Genomic DNA, 21,619 nt, shown 5'->3' on the forward strand with positions numbered 1-21,619 from the left:
TGTATAATCTGTTATTTTAGGGGGGATGTTGTATATTCAAAGTAGTCTTTCCTTCAGGTAAATATGGTACTTCATCTGGTTTCCTTACAAGGAGAGATCATGGTTCTGGGAAACCACCATAGCTGAATGCTAGAGTACATGATTGGCATCCAGAAGGTCCCACACACTGAAACCCAGCATCTCCAGTTCAAAGTCAGGGCTTGGAAAGACTGCTAAAACACTGGAGAGCCCCTGCCAGTTACAACAGAATTGTTTTACGGCATCTAGAGAGCCTGGACATAATACAGATTAAGTGTATGCATTAGCATATCTGAATTATTATCACATGGCATTGTGTGTAGTATAGCCAGGAGATCCTAAGATTGTCTGGAAGCCTGAAGTTCTAGCTCTTTTAGTGTTATGCACCACTAGGTAGAGAGCAAGACATGTTTTTGTGGGCTGAGAGAACTCTGAAAGAGCTGTGACTGACCCATGGTCACCCAGCTGGATTGATGCAGAGGGGTGAGGAATCGGACCTGGTTCTCCAGATTAGAGTCCATCACTCTTAACCACTATACCACACTGGCTCCCAGCATATCTGAATAAAATGAAGTGATGTTGGCTGTCAGTACTGGTGCTATAGAAGGGATTGTGCTTGCTACCTGTGATGAGGCAAGTTCTATAGACATGACACCTACACACATTGAATGAACATACATAGCAGGAGAGCAGCCCTGCCCCACCCCTCTGCCTGATCGGCAGTTTTTGCCTGTATGATTGGCAATATAGCATCTTCAGTCGTGGGTAAGAGCATACATGTGAACGATGCCTCTACATGCAGGTGCCATGTACATAAGCCACTGATTATGTGGAAGTGGAAGGCATGTCCAACATGCTTGCGCCTTCTTCACTTTCTCCACGTGTTCAGACGTCATGTGAAGAGATTGTATGTACAGTGTCATCTTTGTCAGATTTGGTTAAGAACCTGGGACTACTGTTGGACCCAGAGTGTTTTTAAAAATCCCTAGAAGTTAGTATAGAAGTTGATACAATGCCCAAAGGTGTCTCATCCCCCCCCCCCCCCAAGCTTATTTACCATGGGAATTATCCTTTTCTTTTGAAGCCAGCCACTTTGCATATATTGCTTTTATTTGGAAATTACTGCATTGGCTCCCCATTTCTTTTAGGGTTTAATTCAGGTGCTGGTCCTATCTTCAGTGCCCTTTATCACGAGACCCACATACTTGAAGGGCCATCTCTCCCTATAACAAACTGTAAGGCAACTCCAATCATCCCCTCAATGTACCATCTCCACTCCCTTTTTCAGGAATGTAATATCCATCATTACTCCCTTGAGCTACCATAGTGGCAACCTACACGTTATGCAACAGCCTATGGAAGCATGCTAGAAGGACTTCCACTCTTTTGCCCTTTGTCTTTAGGCTTTGTAAGAAATTTACTGCTTCTGAATATGGGGGTTCCATATAGTCATCATAGCTAGCAGCCACCGATGGATACGTCCTCCATGAATTCATCATTCCATAACCTGACTGTAGGCCCCTCCAGAGGCATCTAGTTGGCTACTGGGTGAAATAAGATGGCAGAATAGATGTATCATTGCTCTGATCTAGCACAGTGGGCCTTTTGAGAATGAATAGTAAGACTGACAACTTTCTGGAAAGAATAGATAGTAAGACTGCCAACCTTTTCTCTGCCCTTTTGTTTTACTTATTATAATTATTATGTCTTTACTTGAACTTTCTAAAAAAAAACTACTGGGAGTTACTCAAATCCTTTTGTGAGAAAAAGCAGGATGCAAATATTTTAGATAAATAATCATAACAGTAGCAGCAGGAGGTGGATGATTGCTGATCAAGTTCCCTCCTGAAAGACACTCATGATTTCTCTGATGCTCCTGTAATGTGTTCCAAACCTAAAATCCACAGTAATCACATTAGTTGCCCAGGTACTACCTACAAGATTCAGAACATGTGACAAAAGATTTTACAAAAGTGGAAAGGTTGGTTTAGACAGATAGTGTCCTAAAGCTTACAACTGAAATAAATTTAATACCATTCACCTTGGTATCCCAGACTGCTGGCTTGTATGTCGTTGTTGTTTTGGAGGGAGTGGTCATATATAAATATGATGCTGCCTATCCCACATTCTCACAACATAGTAACGAGAAGATCACAGAACTTTTGAAATAAATGTTTTACCTGAATGTCCTTCTCCTTTGGAGTAACCTTGGAGTTTTGTATTTGACTGAATTTTCCTTGTTAAAATCTAGGACAGAAAAAAAAATAAAACATTGTATTAACAAAGCTCGATGAGAAAAAAAAATCAGTTTGCAAACAGTAGAATGTTTATCATGTGCAAAGTAGACTAAACTTCAGTGATATTATTCATACACCAAAAACTGACACCATTTTGCAGGGAAAACAGAACAGAGAGCAACTGAGGGGGAGACTTTTAGCTAGGAGCAGAATACTGGTTGCAAGTTGCAACCACTGATTACTTTAAAAGATTGCATTCGTTTCCTTGGCCCCCATGAACATATGAACATATGAAGCTGCCTTATACTGAACCAGACCCTTGGTCCATCAGAGTCAGTATTGTCTTCTCAGACTGGCAGCGGCTCTCCAGGGTCTCAAGCTGAGGTTTTTCACACCTATTTGCCTGGACCCTTTTTTGGAGATGCCACGGATTGAACCTGGGACCTTCTGCTTCCCAAGCAGATGCTCTACCCCTGAGCCACTGTCCCTTCCTCTCCATGTACAGCAAGTAAACAGACAATTAAGAACACAATGACTTTTGGGATAGATACTAGGGATGGGTACGAACCAGGAAAAGGAGGTTCCTCCCAGCATAGTTTATGATGTCCCACAAACTGGGATAAACCTTTCCTGCTTCACGAACCGATTCAGGTTCATGAAATTCATTTATATTCCCTCCTTCCTTTCTGCTGGCAGCAACTCCGAGGCCAGCAAAATGGGAGGTGGGGGCGGGAGATCTTCCAAAACTCATTTAAAGGGAACATTCCCTTTAAATGAGTTTTCACAGTGTGTGCTGCACGGGAGTGAAGGAAAAATGGCATATTCGCCACTTGGCCTCCACTCTCATGTGATGCCCACTTGCAAAAGTGCTTTATAGGGAACATTGCCACTTGGCCTCTGCACAGTGTCCTCTTGCAAAACCCATTTAAACAGAATGTTTGGGAGTTAGATGACTTGTTGAAATGGCTTGCATATATTTCAGCGATCCCTCTCGCTCCCCCCTGCTTCCCACCACAAACCCCAAGAACCTCCTAAACCTCAATGACAGTCTTGGGAGGTTCGTATAGGGATGGGCATGAACTGAGGCTCACAAACCTTGGTGTGGCCCCAGTTCGTGATGCATTTGGATTATAATTTGGTTTGTGCTTATCCCTAATAAATACACTCTAGCATGGCAGCTGTGTGCTTTGGGAAATCTGCTTGACAAAACTCACAGTCAGTGTGGTGTAGTAGTTAGGCTAAGGCTTGGGCTAATTAGGTCCAAAATCCTTGCTCTGCCATAGCAGCTTGCTGGGTGACATGGACCACTCTTAGCCTAAACTATGTAGAGTGTTGCTGTTGTGGAGATAAGGAGGCAGAGGAAGGCAGAACAATGTGATAAGCAGCTTGGATTTTTATTAGGGAGAAAAAACAGATACCAAGAACAAAATAGATGTCTCATACTTTCCTCAATGCAAGGCAAAATAAAGTGGCATTTCTCAGATGAATTCACTTTCTAACTTGTACTCTGACTTCCAGGACACTCCCCCCTCTCTTAATCCCACAGCAACCACTATTTATGGATGTGTGCAGAGCAAATGTGCAGCCTGCAGCTTGTGAAAGCCTATGAATCAAGACAACCAGAAATTACGGATATCCCATCATTCTGCAGAATATGCAAACCAGAACAGAAATGTTCATAAGAGTATTTTTATAAAAGGATCAGAATGGTCGTATAACAGAACAATCCAGGGCAGCACTTTTTCAAGGGAAAAGATTTGTACTTTATCAGGGGATCCCCAACCTTTTTGGGTTCATGGACACCTTTGGAATTCTAATACAGGGAAGGGGGCACAACTGCAAAATGGCTGCCGCAGGAAATAGAACCAACCACAAACTATCAGAGAGGGAAGTTATACATAGCTTTTAATAATAACTCCTCAACATTTTAGGCAGAAGTACTTTTTAACAGGATGCTGATAAACCCCTGGTTTATTGTATGTATCATCTCACATCTTCTGCACTCCTTGTGAGCCTTTGTAATCTAAGGTATTTCATGCCTTAGAGAGTTCTCTTTGCATTGCTTTCTAATGCTGTAATCCTAGTCCTATTGCATTGTTTGTTGGGTGTTTTGTGCTGCCAGATTGAATTTTCTATAATTTGTAATCTGCCTTGAGTCTCAGTGAGGAAGGTGGAGCTCATTAGGAGAGAGGAAAGCATCAAACTTTTGCTAAATGAAGCAAATAAAAACAAAAAGATTCACTGTATTTCAACTATCAGCCCCATCTCTTTTGCATGGTGACAGAAGCTGTCTGGCTGCTCTAGAGACTAAGTCGAAGCATAACAGCTGAACAACCTTCTTCCTCTACCTGCTGTTTCAAGATTCCCACTTAGTGTATCATGGACACCATGGATACAATGGACAATTGTTGTGAGTGCACTGGTATTGTACCAGTATTTGCATAAAACATGAGAAACAAGGATAGCATAGCCATACTTTTAACTCTTCTCGCTGACCAAGGAGATGAACATGTTTTTGTTCTGCTTTGTAGAAGATGGGGTGTGTCACCCAAAATTTACTTGCTTGCTGAGGAAAACACCAATACAACACTGTCAGACCTCCCACAAATCTTCCATAGAGTCCAGTCCACCATTTGAAGCAGCCATTTTCTCCAGGTGAGCTGATCTCTGACAGCTGGAGATCAGGTATAAAAGTGGAAGATCTCCAGGCCCCACCTGGAGGCTGGCAACCCTAATCGCTATCAACATTATTAGCAGCCCAATAAACCAGCCTAACCTGATCACTTCAGAACCCGGAAGCTAAACAGGGCTGACCATACTTAGTACTTGGATGAAAGACTGCCAAGGATGACTGGGGTTGCTATATAGTGGAAGGCAATGGCAAACCACCTCTGCTCACCTTTTGCCTGAAAACCCCATTTCCTGGAGTCACCATGAGTTGGTTGAGACTTGATGGCACACAATTATTAATTATTAACATTATTAGTTAAATAAAAGAGCAATTCTTCATTTTTTCCAAGCCACGTACCAAAGTTTCTTAGATTCTGCTTTTTCCCCCCAAAACAGTGGGCTGTGTCCGACTTTAGACTGGAGGAAGCTCCTGCGGCCTCCTGTGACTGGAGGAAGCTCCAGAGGTCTTTCCATTTAAGCAGCTCTCATGTCGAAGGAAGAGCTACTTATGTTGGAAGGAGCTCATTAAGAGAGAGGAAAGCATCAAACTTTTGTTTAATGAAGATAGATCCAAGTGGGCTTAATGGAGAGGGAGGATACAGACCAGGATTTACAGCAAGGTTTGAATGCTGTGCAATCCATCAAGTACTGTTTCAAGGTAACTGGTACAGACAGTAACAATCAGTTTTTCAGAAATCTTGTCAGCAAGTAAGCATAATTCTACCAATTGGTTTCACTATCTTTCCCATTTCTTTGTTATAATGCTATCCAGTTTTTCCTTCAAGTCAATGGAAAATAAAGTATAACCTAGACAAGGCAGCTTTATTTTTTTTTTTTTAAATCAAGTATCCAAGCCATGTGTTCTAAATGATTTATCAGTATTATACTCCATTTGAAACTCAGCACCATAACAACAACAAAAAAAATGACTTAAAAATTATTGGATGGAGCAGCTGTTAATAATTCTCTTGACGGCGTATGAGTTTGCTTAAAGTGAAATCAGGCATGTGTAAAAATTTATAGTAGTTCTAAATGGTGTATAACCAAATGCATGCTTTTGGCATGGAAACTTCTCCTCACCATGAAAACCTCAAGTAGGCCACAGAGAAATTTTTTGCTCTGGACCTAAACAAAACGAGAGGTGCTCTCATGTCACTGGAGAGATGTGAAGGAGTTTAGGACTCAAACCAAAGAGGAACAGTCCCCATGAGATATTATTACTTGTCTCTTCATTACCTTTGAAGTATCATACTACATTTTAATGCATACAAAACACACTAGCACCTTAAATACTGGGAAATGTTTTGGAGAGCATTTTATATACCAAATTCCAAAAGTCTTTAATATGCTATAATAGTCCACCTCAATAGTTCCCATACTGACTGTACATGTTCCCATACTGACTATATATGTCTTAGCAGCATATGTTAAAAGTATGAAGACGAAAAACAAGGCTATTGCTTACACATAATGCACTCAGCATTAACTTACATATAGATGCAGACAAAGTTTAAAGCAGTTCTGTTTCCCAGGTTCTCTCAAGAGGACTGGGCAGCTATTCTGGTTTTTAAGCTAAAAAGCATACTCAGTACTCTCTCCAAATTGTTATTTGTGCAAAAAACTATCACTAGTAGGTTCCTTAACTAGTCACAGTTTTACAATGCTATTTCGCAAACTCACCAGAAATGCTGTAGTATTCCTTCATAGATTTCTTAGCAGATGTGGTTTTTTTTAAATAATATATGATTATGTACTTGCTACTAAGTTCATGTCCACTATATTACCTCCCCCACAAAAGCAAGCCCTTACTTAACAGATACATGCTATAAACTAGGCATTAAAAAAACTCCAAGAGATATTACAATTAATTGTTACTCAATATATCTTCAAGGCCTTAATTCATCAGCTAGTTAAGCTAATTAGGAGATTCATCTAATCGGATTTTGCACCCCCCAGAGTGTCCTTTGGAGCAACAATAAGACTGGATACCAAACTGAACATCGCTTACTGAAGTGGCAAATATTTTTGAGGTTGGGTGGGGGTGGGAGGATATTAAGACACTGGATGCAGACGACGATACATTACAATTTAATTGCTATGCACTCAGAACTCTTACCTTGCTCTTCAGAGTATCTGACATTCCTCAAATAGCTGGCGATCCAAGGATTTCGGAACATGGTTGCACAAAACAAAGGGACTGAGCAAAAAGGAGAAAAACTACAAGAGCAGCTAATTCTCAGCCAGCCACAGCCCTAGGCCCGTCTTAGCAATATTGTGTAGAGATTTTTCATCTCACTGGGATGGAGCTGTCAGGCTATTGCATCCCAGGGAGTACAGTAAATGCATAGCAATAGGCTGCAAACTGGAGCAGCTCAAGACAGTAATCAGATTACAAGCAGAAATTAGGTACATGAATGCTAAAACAGATTGGACAACGGCGACCGGGAGATTCACAGGATCGCCACTTCAAAGTATTGGCTAAATCACAATTTACGTTCCGGCACAAAGAAACAAACAAAATTCTCCACCCTTTTCTTTTGCTAGAAAATGAAAACAAAAATTCACTGTAAATGAATGTTAACAAATAATGATGGCACTGATCAGCATAAACTGCAATGATGGTTTGCCAGAAGGGTTGATGCTGGCCCTATTATATCATTCTGCTAAACATCTGTTTTGCTACAGGAAAAACCAAAAACAAATATTGTAACAGCTAAGGTTTATATACAACACAAGAACAAAATGGTCCAGGGTAAAAGACACGAGACAGGAAGAAGGACTTCAGAATGGGCACCACCCCTAAAAGTGTTTTAGTTTAAGAGGAAAGGCATTAAGTGTACACTGGCAGAAGTGTGAAGGACACAATTCAACTGATCACTGCATTCATTTCCAACTCAATTTCCGAAAGTGCTTTCAAATAATGAGACTTCACTGTTAAGTGGGGTCAGCCTCTTTCGTATCCTTTTTTCCAAGTCTGAACTACAACATAGTTAACTCCAATGAAAATAGGATTTCTAGATGCCTTCTTTCGAGAGTCAACTTTTATGCTAGACGCTGGGCACCAGCGGAAATTATTTGGTGGTATCATGTGATAGGAAAGACCTCTGCCTGAGTCCCTGGGGAACTGCTGCTGCTCAGAGTAGGCAATACTGACCTTGATAATAGCCCAGTGATCTGAGTCAGTCTAAGGCAGCTTCATGTGGCCATGTGTATAATCCCATGAAAACCAAAGTGATGCCTTCTGGCCACAACCCAAAGGTAAAGGACACACACAGACTTCCCACAAGCACATTTTTCTCCCCTCCAGATTCCTCCCTCACCCAGATTCCCACAAAAATTTAAATTTAAGCCCCTCCTGCAGAGGCCTGCAGATGAGACACAACCACAGTAGAGCAATAATTACCCTAAATATGTACCGATGGCACTTCTCGTTCAAACTGTTTTCACATCTAATTCCCAAAATGCTTTTTTAAACAATGGATCCTAGAAGGGATAGTATGGAACTGCATATTCTGAAAGTGTGACTTGGGAGAAAACCCAACAGATTCAAAGGTAGCATTTGACAACAAGGATTCTCTGATTTTCATGTCCAAAGTAAGGCATATGCCCTCCTTCTAGTGACTAGCCTAGCTTATCCTACTATGGCGGGCAAGACAGAACAAGACTAAAACTGCAATACAAATAGCTAATGCATCTCCTCAACCAAAAGGCAGGGCCACTCAGCTCAGAGGGGCCAACAATGGGCATCAGCTCACCCACCACAACATTCCCCAAACTGGAAACAGTATAGGAGGAAACAGCTGGTGAACTGACAAACTGCCATGGCTGATGAGGCATCTTGGCTCAGCCAGTGTCTCAGACCCTGCTCTGCTTGCCTCTGGCCACCACAGGCGCTCTAGAGCAATGGCCCACCAGGGAATCTCCCTTTGAGTTAAACAGCCAATCTGATTCCTTTTATAGCTTGCGTTTCTTGCTGAGGCTCAAGGCAGATTACAAATCATTAAAGCAATGCAGTAACACATCCAATGAACAATGCATTGGGAGTAGGATTTTTTAAAAAATCAGACAGTACAGACAAAAAAAAATCCCCACTTAACACACGACATACCATAAACAGTGCAGAAAATGGATTAGCAAAGTAGATGACAAGGCAGCAAAAAGCAAAAATATATAATATTTATTTATTTACTTACATTTTTGTCCTGCCCTCCCCCTACACGGTGGGACTCAGGACATTATTGTTGTCACAACAACAATGGACAACAATAATTCCAACAACAAACCATGCAATATACATCCTTCTTTGTTTGTAAAAGTACCCTCCTGAACCATTTCATTATACTATAGCCCTATTAATGGGGTAATGAGAAATGTCAGACTCCTTCCTCATTTAGCGAAACAGAAGCACCAGATCCACCTTCTACCATGTAATCCTATGTGATGTTATTCCAATCTAACCCAGTGAAATCAATGCACTTAGAATGGAGTAACTCTGTGTAGGACCTCACTGCCAGTGTCTGGTAATACACCCCTAACCAAAGGACTGTCTTACAAAGGTCCTACTGTGGTCCTGTCACTGTTAGGACATATTATTAAATGGTGGTATGCCACTCCTACCAGTAGTGGGTATAGAGAGTCACAAACCTGATTAAACAAAAAGACACCAAGAAAAGTTTCATACATATGCGTTGCAAAGGGGTCACAACTACAGTGCTAATGCTAGATGGTATATGAGGAACACACACATACAAATATGGAGTTTCTCCAAGCACACTGTTCCATGAATTTGAATAGGTGCTCATTGAAATAGCTGTGTAGGACCAAGCACATTCCAATGGAACGGAGAGGGGGAAATGAGCACCCAAAGTCACACTTATGCTATGATCAGGATGAGCTAGACTTGGGTAACAGAAGGGACACACAGCACAGTACTGAAGTGTAGAGAACATAGTGGCAAACTGGCTTCTAAATGTGTTTTCTCGGTATCAAGTCCGAGTTCAACAGTACTGACGTCCCAGAAGACACACAACTGCAGACTCGGCAGGACAACACTTTGCTGAAGACTCATACAAAGAAACAAAGGCACTCTTTGCAAAACTGTGCTGACGTGTTCTGGATATAAAACTTTTCAGAACGGGCGAGACCTTGACAAATATTATATGTGTGGCCATTTTACACCTCAGAAGGATCCAGTTTCCAGGACATGAGCCATACTTGGCTCAGTGATGCATCAAGACCTTCTTAATGTCTGTGGTAAGTTGCCAAGCCCTGTTCTCCATTATTAACATCTAGGAACTCTATTTCAAATGCAATCCAAGAAGAGCATGCATAGCAGGCGTTAAAAGGCCTGCATATCGTAAATGTACTCAAGTAGTCGGATTAAGATTGTACAGCACTGGCTGACAACTGAAGGGATTTTGCCATTCCAAACTGGGGGGGGGGGGGGGGGGGAGGGGAGTAACAAGATGTTACTTCAAATAAAATTGCTGCAGTGTATTTTGGGGTCAACTGAGTAGCAACATGTTCAAAACTTTATTAACATGTGAAGACAACAGTCCATCTGGAACCTCTCTTCTAGGCACTGAGATCAATACAGTTATTCCAAAAAGAGATATCCTCAGAAGATAATACTAACAAAATGTTGCTGAACAGAGTGTTCTTGTAGTGTTTAATATTATTTTTAAAGTTACGGGTTTCTTAGTCAGATTTTGTATTGTCAAAATGTGTGTGGTTATAAGACACGGAAGCAGCTAGATTTCTATATAACCATACTGTGGGTTTTTACCATAGTTTGGGCTCAAAGTGATCAATTACTGCTTCTTTCTTTCTCCTGCCATCATGGATGCCACCTGTTTCAGGTCCCTTCTTCTCCTCCCTTCCATTGGGGCTATGCTGGAGTTAGATTCTCTCTCTTTTTGGTCTCATCAGGCCCAGCAAGTCTAAAAGGACATAAGAGAAGCCATGTTGGATTAGGCCAATGGCCTATCCAGTCCAACACTCTGTGTAACACAGTGGCCAAAAAACCCAGGTGCCATCAGGAGGTCCATCAGTGGGGCCAGGACACTAGAAGTCCTCACACTGTTGTCCCTCCCAAGGACCGAGAATACAAAGCATCACTTGCCCCAGACAGAGAGTTCCAACAATAGGATGTGGCTAATAGCCACTGATGGACCTCTGCTCCATATGTTTATCTAATCCCCTCGTGAAGCTGGCTATGCTTGTAGCCGCCACCGCCTCCTGTGGCAGTGAATTCCACATGTTAATCACCCTTTGGGTGAAGAAGTACTTCAGTGGTCCACTGTGGTGCAGGGTTTCTGGTCTAATAGGAAAGCTAAATAAGGGTATCAAAGGACAGCAGAGTGCAATTCTCTTGTGTTCAGTAGTTTTTTCCACTGCTACAGACATTTATCTCATTGGGAAATGGTAGTTTGATTCAGAGTCTCCGAACAGGGGTAGGCCCTCTGCCTTGTGTAGGCCCTTTGCAAGTACACAACCTACACTGGCCCTATAACTGTAGAACACCAAAGTTATGCAACTTTATACCAAGGATACAGCCATAATGTTAGCACTACTTAAAGGATATTTATGGGTTCTTATCAGGCAACTTTTCACTGTCATGAACTATTTGCTCCCAATGGCAATAGGAAATGAAAAGCCCAGCATATACAGGATGCATAACTCACCTCACCCCTCTGCACTATGAAGCTGGGTCTCAGAGTAAGAAAACATTTTTCTAAGGGCAACAGTCCTGAGAGGGGGGACAAGAGCCATGCCACTTGATCTAGATGAAATGGTGTATGGATTTAAAAGTAAATATATTTTGAGTGGCTAACATCAGACAGTTTACGCCTGTTCCTCCTCCACCACCAGCGAACATTTGCAAGTGGTACCCTGTTTTCCTGTTGGATGTTATTTATCCCAGCTTCCGGCGTAAAGTTTCCTGATGTGAGATCATCCCTCCAGGAGGTACATGTTTAAGCCATTTAGCTTTCCTGAAGTCATGACTATTGTTATGCAATAATTCAAGACTGGGTTGGGAAGCGTTGAAAGTTTGGACACATCCATGCACAGCTAAGAGTTTGCATTGGATTGCATTGACATTTGGTTACTATTTTGAACAGGGCACAGATGGGGGATCAAAACCAGTATTTGTCCATAGAGAGTGACATGTAGTACACTAAATAAATAATTGCAAATTGTAACTGACTAATGCATTTAACAGGCACAGAGTTTCTTCTACAACTTAAAATGTTTGCATATTCCAATGCAAAACTTTCTTCTTCAAAGTCTTACTGGTGTTCATCTTTATATTTCAAATGAGGTTTTTCCTTGCTAGTTGGGGGTGGGGGAAGGGAAGAGCCTCTCTCCCATTTCACCAAATGTTCAGGAAGGAATATAAGTGCTGTGGTTTTACAGCGCAATCCTAAACACATTGTTGCACAGGGTAGCTATGTTTAGGATTGCCAGGTCTGACTCAGGAAATATCTGTGGACTTTGGGGATGGAGCCAGGTTGTGCCAAATATGACTGAATTCCAAAGGGAATTCTGGCTATTACATTTAAAGCAATTGTGCTCCTTTTAAATGCCTTCCATTTGTTTTAAATAAAGGAGGATGGGGGCACTTTCTTCTGGGGCTCATAGCATTGGACCCATTAGTCCAATCTTTTCTAAATTGGGGGGTGGTGGTTGAGGAGAGGCATCAGATGCTATGCTGAAAATCTGGTGCCCCTACCTCAAAGAAACAGCTCCCCCAGAGGCCCAGATACCCACACATTGATTCTCCATTATACTCTATGTATAATGGCTGAATGGCTGGGGCTGATGGGAGTTGTAGGCAAAAAACATCTGGAGAGCTACCATTGGCCACCCCTGCTCTATGGGAATCAGTCTCCAATAGGGTACAATGAATGCCTAGTGGACATTCAACCCCACCCCCCCAGTGTCCTGATAACCCTGAAGCAGGGGGAGAGCCTCCAAACCAGGGTGTCCTGGTTTGCCCCCAACTGGGGATTGGCAACCCAAGCTATGTTGGCTGGCAGTGGAACAGCTAGATTCCAATCTAGTAGCACCTCAGAGACCAACATCTTAGAGACTGAAAATCATGTTGGTCTCTAAGGTTCAAGTGTACCTTGAATCTAGCTATCATAACAGACTTGCACCCATCTAGTCCCTGGGTTTAAGAAGGGTGTAACCTTGTTTAGGATTGCACTGGTAATCTCCTGAAGCTTCTCTCAGCAAATTAAAATCTTTCAATTTGCATGAAGAAATTTTCAATTTTTTTTTAAGAATTAGTGCTCTAGGCAATGCTATTTGTTATGGTGAAATCATGAGCCTGGAGAGAAAATAAGTAAAACCTCTTAAAATCTTATTTGGGTGTTGTTAAGACAACCCAGTTCAAAACCCGGCCCCAGCTACTCTGCATCATGACATAACATGATGCAGCCAACCAAAGTGTTGATGTAACATGATAGCTAAGGGTGGAAGGCCAACTCATTTGACTGGAAGAATGCAAATATGTCTGACTGAAGGGATTCAAGAAAATGAATCTGACCTATATAATTTTTCAGCTAAAGAAACTTTATGTAAAATCACCATTACTGATACCATACACACAAAGATGTTCTCTTGATGTGTCCTACAGGTTTATCTTCGCTCTACTTCCAAAGGCCTTTTAGTACTAATGCATAATCACCTTACGTTTCAAGATGGATTATATTCCAAATTGATCAACACATGGCAACATCTAATAAGAACATAGGAGAAGCCGTGTTGGATCCAGCCAGTGGCCCATCCAGTCCAACACTCTGTGTCACACAGTGGCAAAAAAACCCCAAGTGCCATCAGGAGGTCCACCAGTGGCATCAGGACACGTAAAACGTCATTTAATGTAAAACTTCTAGGAGGTTTTCTACACTCCTGGCTAAGTTTGCCATGTTTTTACAACTACTCTAGATTTTAAAAAGTGTCTTTAGGCACCCCTAGGTATCTAATAATAGCTTCTAAAGAGAGCTGTGCCTTACATGACACACAGCTCTAGCCTGCAGAGGCTGTTTGTGTCCTGGCAACATAGCACTTGCATAAGGCACACATGAAGCTGCCCTTGGTCCATCAAGATCAGAATTCTCTACTCAGACTGGCAGCAGCTCTCCAGAGTCTCAGGCAAAGAGATCTTTCATATAGGGTTGCCAAGACCAATTCAAGAAACATCTGGGTTCTTTGGGGGTGGAGCCAGGAACAAGGTTGTGACAAGCATAACTGAGCTCCAAAAGGATTTCTGGCCATCACATTTCAAGGGACCACACACCTTTTAAATGCCTTCCCTCCACTGGGAATGATGAAGGATAGGGACATCTTATTTTGGGGCTCATAGAATTGGACCCCCTGATCCAATCTTTTTGAAACTCAGGGGGTCTTTTGGGGAGAGGCACAGGATGCTATGATGCAAGTTTGGTCCCTCTACCTCAAAAAACAGCCCCCCCAAATACTCACACATCAATTCTCCATTATACCCTAGGAGTCTCCATAGGGAATAATGGAGTGCCCAGCAGACATTCCCCCCCTTTCTGATGACCCTGAAGTGGGGGGAGGGCCTCCAAATCGGGGGATCCCCTGCCCCCATCTGGGGATTGGCAACCCTACTTTCATATTACCCGATCCTTTTACAGCTGGGGATTGAACCTGGAACCTTCAGCATGTCGAGCAGCTTCTCTACTACTGAGCCATAGCCCCTCCCCTATAAAAGCTGAAAGTCATGTTTGGAGACATGCATTCATCACAGTTAGAATTCTAGTGTTTTGTGCATGCAGTGTTGCACCAATAAAAAGAGTGGTTATAGGATGGGGGAGATTTGTCTTAGCAGTAGTATGTGCAAAAAGGATCTAGGGGTCTTAGTGGATCTGAACATGAGCCAATAGTGTGATGTGGTGGCTAAAAAGGCAAATGCAATTTTGGGCTGTATCAACAGAAGTATAGTGTCCAGATCACGTGAAGTGATGGTATCGCTTTACTCTGTTCTGGTAAGGAGGGATGGTGGCTCAGTGGTAGAGCATCTGCTTGGTAAGCAGAAGGTCCCAGGTTCAATCCCTGGCATCTCCAAAAAGGGGCCAGGGATTGAAAATCCTCAACTTGAGACCTTGGAGAGCCGCTGCCAGTCTGAGAAGACAATACTGACTTTGATGGACCAAGGGTCTGATTCAGTATAAGGCAGCTTCATATGTTCATATGCTCTAAAGACCTCACCTGGAGTATTGTGTTCAGTTTTGGGCACCATATTTTAAGAAGGATATAGACAAGCTGGAACGGGTCCAGAGGAGGGCGATGAAGACGGTGAGGGGTCTGGAGACCAAGTCCTATGAGGAAAGGTTGAAGGAGCTGGGCATATTTAGCCTGGAGAGGAGGCGGTTGAGAGGTGATATGATCACCATCTTCAAATACTTGAAGGGCTGTGATATTGAGGATGGTGTGGAATTGTTTTCTGTGGCCCCAAAAGGTAGGACCAGAACCAATGGGTTGAAATTAAATCAAAAGAGTTTCTGGCTCACCATTAGGAAGAACTTCCTGACCGTTAGAGTGGTTCCTCAGTGGAACAGGCTTCCTCGGGAGGTGGTGAGCTCTCCTTCCTAGGAGGTTTTTAAACAGAGGCTAGATGGCCATCTGACAGCAATGAATATCCTGTGAATTTAGGGGGAGGTATTTGTGAGTTTCCTGCATTGCGCAGGAGGTTGGACTAGATGACCCTGGAGGTCCCGTCCAACTCTATGATTCTATAAGTGGACTCCTGACTGTGTTAGCATAAAGCAGCCTCACATACTGTCTTCTACTTTTCCTTGGTTTTGCATGACACACCTGCAATGTTCTGAGTTGCTGGACCAGCACAACCTTGGAACTGCCGCCTCTGCTGCCAGGGTCCTAACCTCCTAATCCTCTCTAGTGTTTGTTTTGCATAGCAGCTCAAATGAGCAAATCATTCTTTAAGCCACACAAAAGCCTATTCCATCTCCTACAGTGAGATAATATTTTCAGTCTACAGTAACACTAATTCTGTGGTTAGATGTGGAGGGTGGGGGGGAAGGAACCTGGAACATTTTCAGGGCTGGATTTATATTTAAAATCTATGCAAAGAAAACCTAGGATTAGCAAAAAACAATTATCTGATGAAGTGTACATGCATGCACACAAAGGCTTATACCCCAAATTAAACTGAATTGAATTAAAAAAAAAGGAATTAAGATAGAAAGTAAAAATGCTAGGATTCAATGTAAAACTGTACACAATATAGAATTTGTTCTATATATACACAGAGAGGTAGGGGGCAGCAATATATTCACCTCTTCTAATTCAGGAAGTTATTCCTGTTCACTCTAGTTTTCAAAGCCTACAAAATGAAATCCCATTTTTAATGGAAATACAAGGAAAGAGCAATTTCAACACAGTTTAGATCTACTCCACTCCCCTCCCCCTTCTATGGATGCTCAGTTTGCCATCCAGCAAATTCTGTCCCCAGACACCATCCCCAGCTGCTTACCTAATAAGGCAACGTACAAGTTGACTGGCTGGCTTATAGGTCAGGCAGTGTTTACCTTGCAAGCAACTGACAGGCCTACCTTTTGGCAGACTGTGGGTGCTCAGGCTACCCCTTCAACAACTGTAGAAAGTTTTATGTCAAGTCATAGAAATCTTCAGATGAACAATGTGCTCGGGGGGGGGGGGGGTGAGGGAAATGCAAGGATGCACTGTGCAATGGTATTGTGCAGCTATGCAAACAAATCAGGAAGATGACTCATGTTTGTAAAAACACCAGAACACTCTTTATGACATTACAAAACAAGACATAAGTTTTTATCTTGTGCAGCGCAAAAATGCAAAACCTGACTTTCCAAAGGTCACTTTTTTTAGCTCAGAATATCTTCCATTTTGATCAGTGCTACCAAGCTTGCATATTAATGAGTTTGCTGCTTGCTTAGAAATGGGTCAGAGAGGTGTCCTGGAGACTACAAATGGAGCAAATATATATGCTCATCTCAAAGTGATTGAGCCGAATATGCTGAATACCGAGTCCGAGCTGAGACCTTTTATACTGCCTTCCCAGCTGTTTTTCAAAGCAGTTAACAAGTATGAATATGTAACATGCAAAGCACGTTTTAAAATCAATGAGGGGTTTTGGCAATTGGTGCAATTCACTACACAGGGCTATTAGTATTTTCTTGCTACGAATGGCAAGCGAAGCCTTGCTCACAAGACAGATGGCAGTGAAATTTGGTTCCTCTGCCTTCCTTATCAGGGCAGACACACCTTTCATGTGAGCACGTATTTGGCAGAGCTGCTAATATAATGGTGTCTCATCCAATAGTATGAGATGAACAGCCCTGCCCACTAGGCAGTGGGGTCAACTAGGTGCCCTTTTGGAGCATCCCAGGTCTGACTTCACTTGTTCCATGCCAATAGCAAAACATCCAGCTACAATTCCAGCTTCTATCATCAGCTCATCCAAAACCCAATTGCTCCTGAAGTAATTTTAAATTTGCTGTCATCCTTGGATTACTAATGGTTCATCTATGTGAGATCAGCAGTGAGAACACTTGGTATATTTAGGGTGGAGAGATGGGAAAAACAATTCACACTCCTTCGCCAGGCTGGCAACTGAAGTAACTTACCATATTGAATAGGTTAACTCTAATTGTGGGGGCATCCAGAAAAGGAAAAGGCCCACATCTCTGTTATAGTCATTCTCATACTTGAACAACTCTCACCATTTAATATATAGGACATTTATGATTTCCCAGGACTTTGATTGACTTTTGCTTGTTCTCTGTCTCTTTGGGAATCAAGAGAGCCCACCTCCAAATTCTGCTGCTGTGCTTCAGTTCCCAAGCAGCCACTTTCCATTTAAGGGTACAGGAAGCACAACTCACACCTGCGGCTGCCTGGGAATTATATGACACATGTCCCAGCTATTAGCATATCCATCCATAAGCTGAGCCATAGGGAGAACCACAGCACTACTGAGCCATACTGCTTCCAAGCACTTCCTCCAGTCTTGGTACTAAGTGCAAAGGCCAGGACCAGCCAGGATTATTGGAGCTGTACCTACAGCTGGTCTTGAACCTGGCTCCTGGGAGATGTTAAGTGTGAGCCAGCCTGTCTTCTACTACCAAGAATAACTAGCTTGCCCTATTCAAGAGATGGAAAGCAGCACAATCAGATGTTGTACAATCTGAATGGCAGCAATTGCAATGACACCTCACCCCATATCCCCAGACGACCTCTCTCCCAACATGCTTGTTTCATATTGATAGTGAAAAGCATATGGTACAAGATAGAACTCTGTGAGATACAACAGTAGACATCCATTGAGTCATGTTGCTATCCTAGCCCTACCTTTTGTCTCAGAACACCATGGTCAATGTTCCAAGAAAAATCAGCAAGGATGCATTTCCTGTCTTCTCACCTGACAGAATCATTCATCAAGGCAACCAAGATCATCTAAGGTCCAAGACCAGGATAGAAACTGGATTGACAATCCATGTAATCTACTTTATCCAATACTATAATTGGAACTCATGACCAAATTTTAAACAGAATCCCCCACTACATAAGTATAAATGTTTACACATGGATGTAGGAATACACATCAAAACAGATTTAACTGCCTTGATAAAATTACTGCCATCAAGAGCAGCAAAATGTATTTGGAAGCAGAGTTGATTCCTGTTCTTACCCTTGCTTTTTGAAATCTTTAGAATCACTTTTTGGCAGAAACATTTTACAACTTTGAGCACAGCACACGATCATCAACCAGCAGCGATGGAAATTCATTAATGACATTGGTTTACGGGTTCAGCACAACAACTGGAATCCACTGACGTCAAGAAACATATCAACTAGGTCTAATTATCTTCAGCACACTGCCTATGAAAAAAGGCCATAAATTTTGCTATTGGTCCAACATATAGCGTTTTTCTTCATCTCTAGTTCCCCAGTGATGCTGTTTTCGTTCTATGATCCTACCCTGACGGGGCTTATCTGACTCTAGATGTGACTGTCGAATGCCAGAAATCCAGAAGAGGCCAAAATAGTTCTGTTGAAAGGGGCTTTTTTGTTTAAATACAAAGAGCAACCCTTAAATAAATGCTCAATTAAAAGTAAGATTTTACAGAGGGGTGATATCTTAAAATAAGGCTAGCATGCATTTAGGTATTTAATGTGTGAACAGTTTTCCAACATGGACATCAGCTCAACACACAAAAGTTCCACATAACATGTGGAAACAGACCTAACCCCGAAGAAAATAAGAGTGGGAGGTTGAAGAGGAATGATCTCACCAGAATAATTTTATTGGACAGATGCTTTGGTTTCACTCTCATCTTTGGACAATAAAGCCACATTTAAGTGATTTACCATATGTTCCAATAATTCCTTTTGCCTTTTTTCTGCCAAGAATTATTTCAATTAGCTGAAACTTATCAAGAAAGATGTAATAATAAACTCCTCCGTGGGACTGAGTAGGTAACATGCCAAGACTTTCAATGCAGCGGATGGTTGCCTCAACAGCCTGAAATCCTCATAGTTTCAGGATCAGAATTTAGAGATTTGGCTGAGTCACTGAAATCCCAAAGCTCACATTTCAAACCTCACAGCTGGGTGGTGAAGAAATCAGTACATGATCTCCAAACATCCCTTCTAATGTGTTTTGGCTCCAGATGTGCAATTAAGCAGAGAATGTCAATCAAGCTTGAGGAAATACTTCTTGTATTTACATATATTATATTTTAGAAGCTTTCGTTCCACAAACTAAGGTTTTCATAACCAGGGTATTTACTGAAGGTACAAGAAAAATATGTGAACGGCATACGAATGAGCAGGACTGCGTGATGCTCCTATGCACCAGAGTCTCTCACACACTTTGCCTCTTAGATGAGCTCCAGATTTTTCTACAGAATTTAAGTTTTAAAAAAACACGGTTTGGAGGTATGACACAAGGACTCTTAAAAAAGTAATGGAGGAGAATACAATTTTCAACAGGCAGCATTCCCCCCCTCTTTGCCAAATCCTCAAGACACTTTTTAAACTCTGGGGAATGTTGAGGTTATTTGCACATATGTGTGCTTTGGTTTGCTTGGACATTTTCTGTAATCTTTTCAGGATTTTTTAAAAATAAAACTCCTATTAGCTTACGTTTTAGAAAGTTTCAACTGCAAAAGTTTTTATTACCAAAAAGATAACCTTTTCCTTTTTTTAGAAGCTAGTAATGAAATGAACAATAATGTTGCATTATGGTCAGTTGAAATATCAGTGTCACATAAACACATTTATTTATTCAAATCTAATAAATCAATTTGAATAAATCCCAGGCATTGTCTAATAATATGTCTGGCAGTTTAGCAGCTAGAGTGTAAGAAGCCAGAAGACTTGGGTTGAAATCTCCACTCATCCTTACATGTCACAGACAATGCAGGCCTAAAGAATGCTTTCCTGGGAGCAAGCCTCCCTGAACAGATCTTATTAGGATTCTATGATGATCTACTTAGGATGGCATCATGAGGTATCTTTGGCCAGCTACTGCTTCCCAGTATCGCCTATTTCACAGGGTTGTGAGTATGATAAAACAGAAGACAACCCCCAGCTCAATCATACCGGGTGCTCATAGAAAAGAGCAAGACTCCAGTAGCATCGACTTAACAAAATTTGTGGCAGGGTATGACCTTTTGTGAGTCACTACTCCTTCAAATTCAAGGGGTGCTCATGTGTATATTTACCACTTATTGTAACTGTATCCCTTCCTAATAAAGACCTCTCAAACTCCACTGTTTGGGTTACAGAAATATTATGGATTATTAATGTTAAACTGTACTGTTTTAATGAGGCAGACAGGCTCTCACACAGGTTCTCTGGTGATCTCTTGCTCCGAATTGTGCAATTGTTTGCCTCCAATTATAAAAGGTTCCTGACTCTGACCTAAACAGCTGTTCTAATGCTTGTGGTAAACCCAAAATGTTCTAGTCATGTGGTTTTCCTGAGGGCATATCCATATAACATTGCAGGGTCATAAAATCAGTTAGGGTTGAACTATGCAGACAGCAGCAAAGTTAGCACAATACAGCAGAAATAACATATCTAATGTTTCTCAACAAGCTCCTAAATGCTATACAAAATGCCTTGAGAGACAGAAAAACCCTTGTGGTTTAAACCACAAAGAATTATCGCCTAGTTCTCACAAAGAGTGACGGTAAGCCTGTTTCTGGTGGGCTCCTGCATTACTAAATGCTTTCCTGTGTAATGTTCAGCATTTATATCTACACCAGTGTTCCCTCTAAGCTGAGTTAGTGTGAGCTAGCTCACAGTTTTTTAGCATCCAGTTCACACATTTTTGTCTTAGCTCAGGAAAAATGGCCCCACAGCAAACCAATTTATGCAGTAGCTCACAACTTCAATGCCAGAAGCTCACAAAGTAGAACTTTTCGCTCACAAGACTCCACAGCTTAGAGGGAGTATTGATCTACATAGCAGCAGCACAAACAACTGTGTTTCTTTCAATGCTCTTGTAAGCTCTATGTCCCATTTACTCTCCTCAGGTAATAAAGCTGCAGTCCCACACTTACTAGATCTATGATATTTCCGTTTAGCAAGGAACACTGGATTGGCTCTAACCAGATTTGCCATTGATGAAAAAAGGAGAGTGCCCCTTCTACTGAATA

At 41.8% G+C, this 21,619-nt stretch overlaps 1 protein-coding gene across 15 annotated transcripts in view; it reads right to left on the reverse strand.

Annotated features, from left to right (window-relative positions):
• The window catches only part of SVIL (supervillin), a 122,695-nt gene that overhangs the window by 79,563 nt on the left and 21,513 nt on the right, over positions 1–21,619 (reverse strand). For 4 of the 15 annotated variants that reach the window (XM_060248210.1, XM_060248209.1, XM_060248208.1 and 1 more), the window contains exons 1-2: positions 7,042–7,117; positions 2,199–2,265 (exon numbers count right to left, since the gene is read on the reverse strand). In XM_060248210.1, the coding sequence (XP_060104193.1) occupies positions 2,199–2,265; positions 7,042–7,102 (128 nt within the window). In that variant the 5' untranslated portion in view covers positions 7,103–7,117. Of the gene's footprint in view, positions 1–2,198; positions 2,266–7,041; positions 7,127–21,619 lie in introns of those variants that run through there. The other 11 variants (XM_060248200.1, XM_060248198.1, XM_060248199.1 and 8 more) reach the window with 6 other exon arrangements.

Source organism: Heteronotia binoei, chromosome 10, assembly GCF_032191835.1.
Source record: "Heteronotia binoei isolate CCM8104 ecotype False Entrance Well chromosome 10, APGP_CSIRO_Hbin_v1, whole genome shotgun sequence".
NCBI classification, from domain to species: domain Eukaryota; kingdom Metazoa; phylum Chordata; class Lepidosauria; order Squamata; family Gekkonidae; genus Heteronotia; species Heteronotia binoei.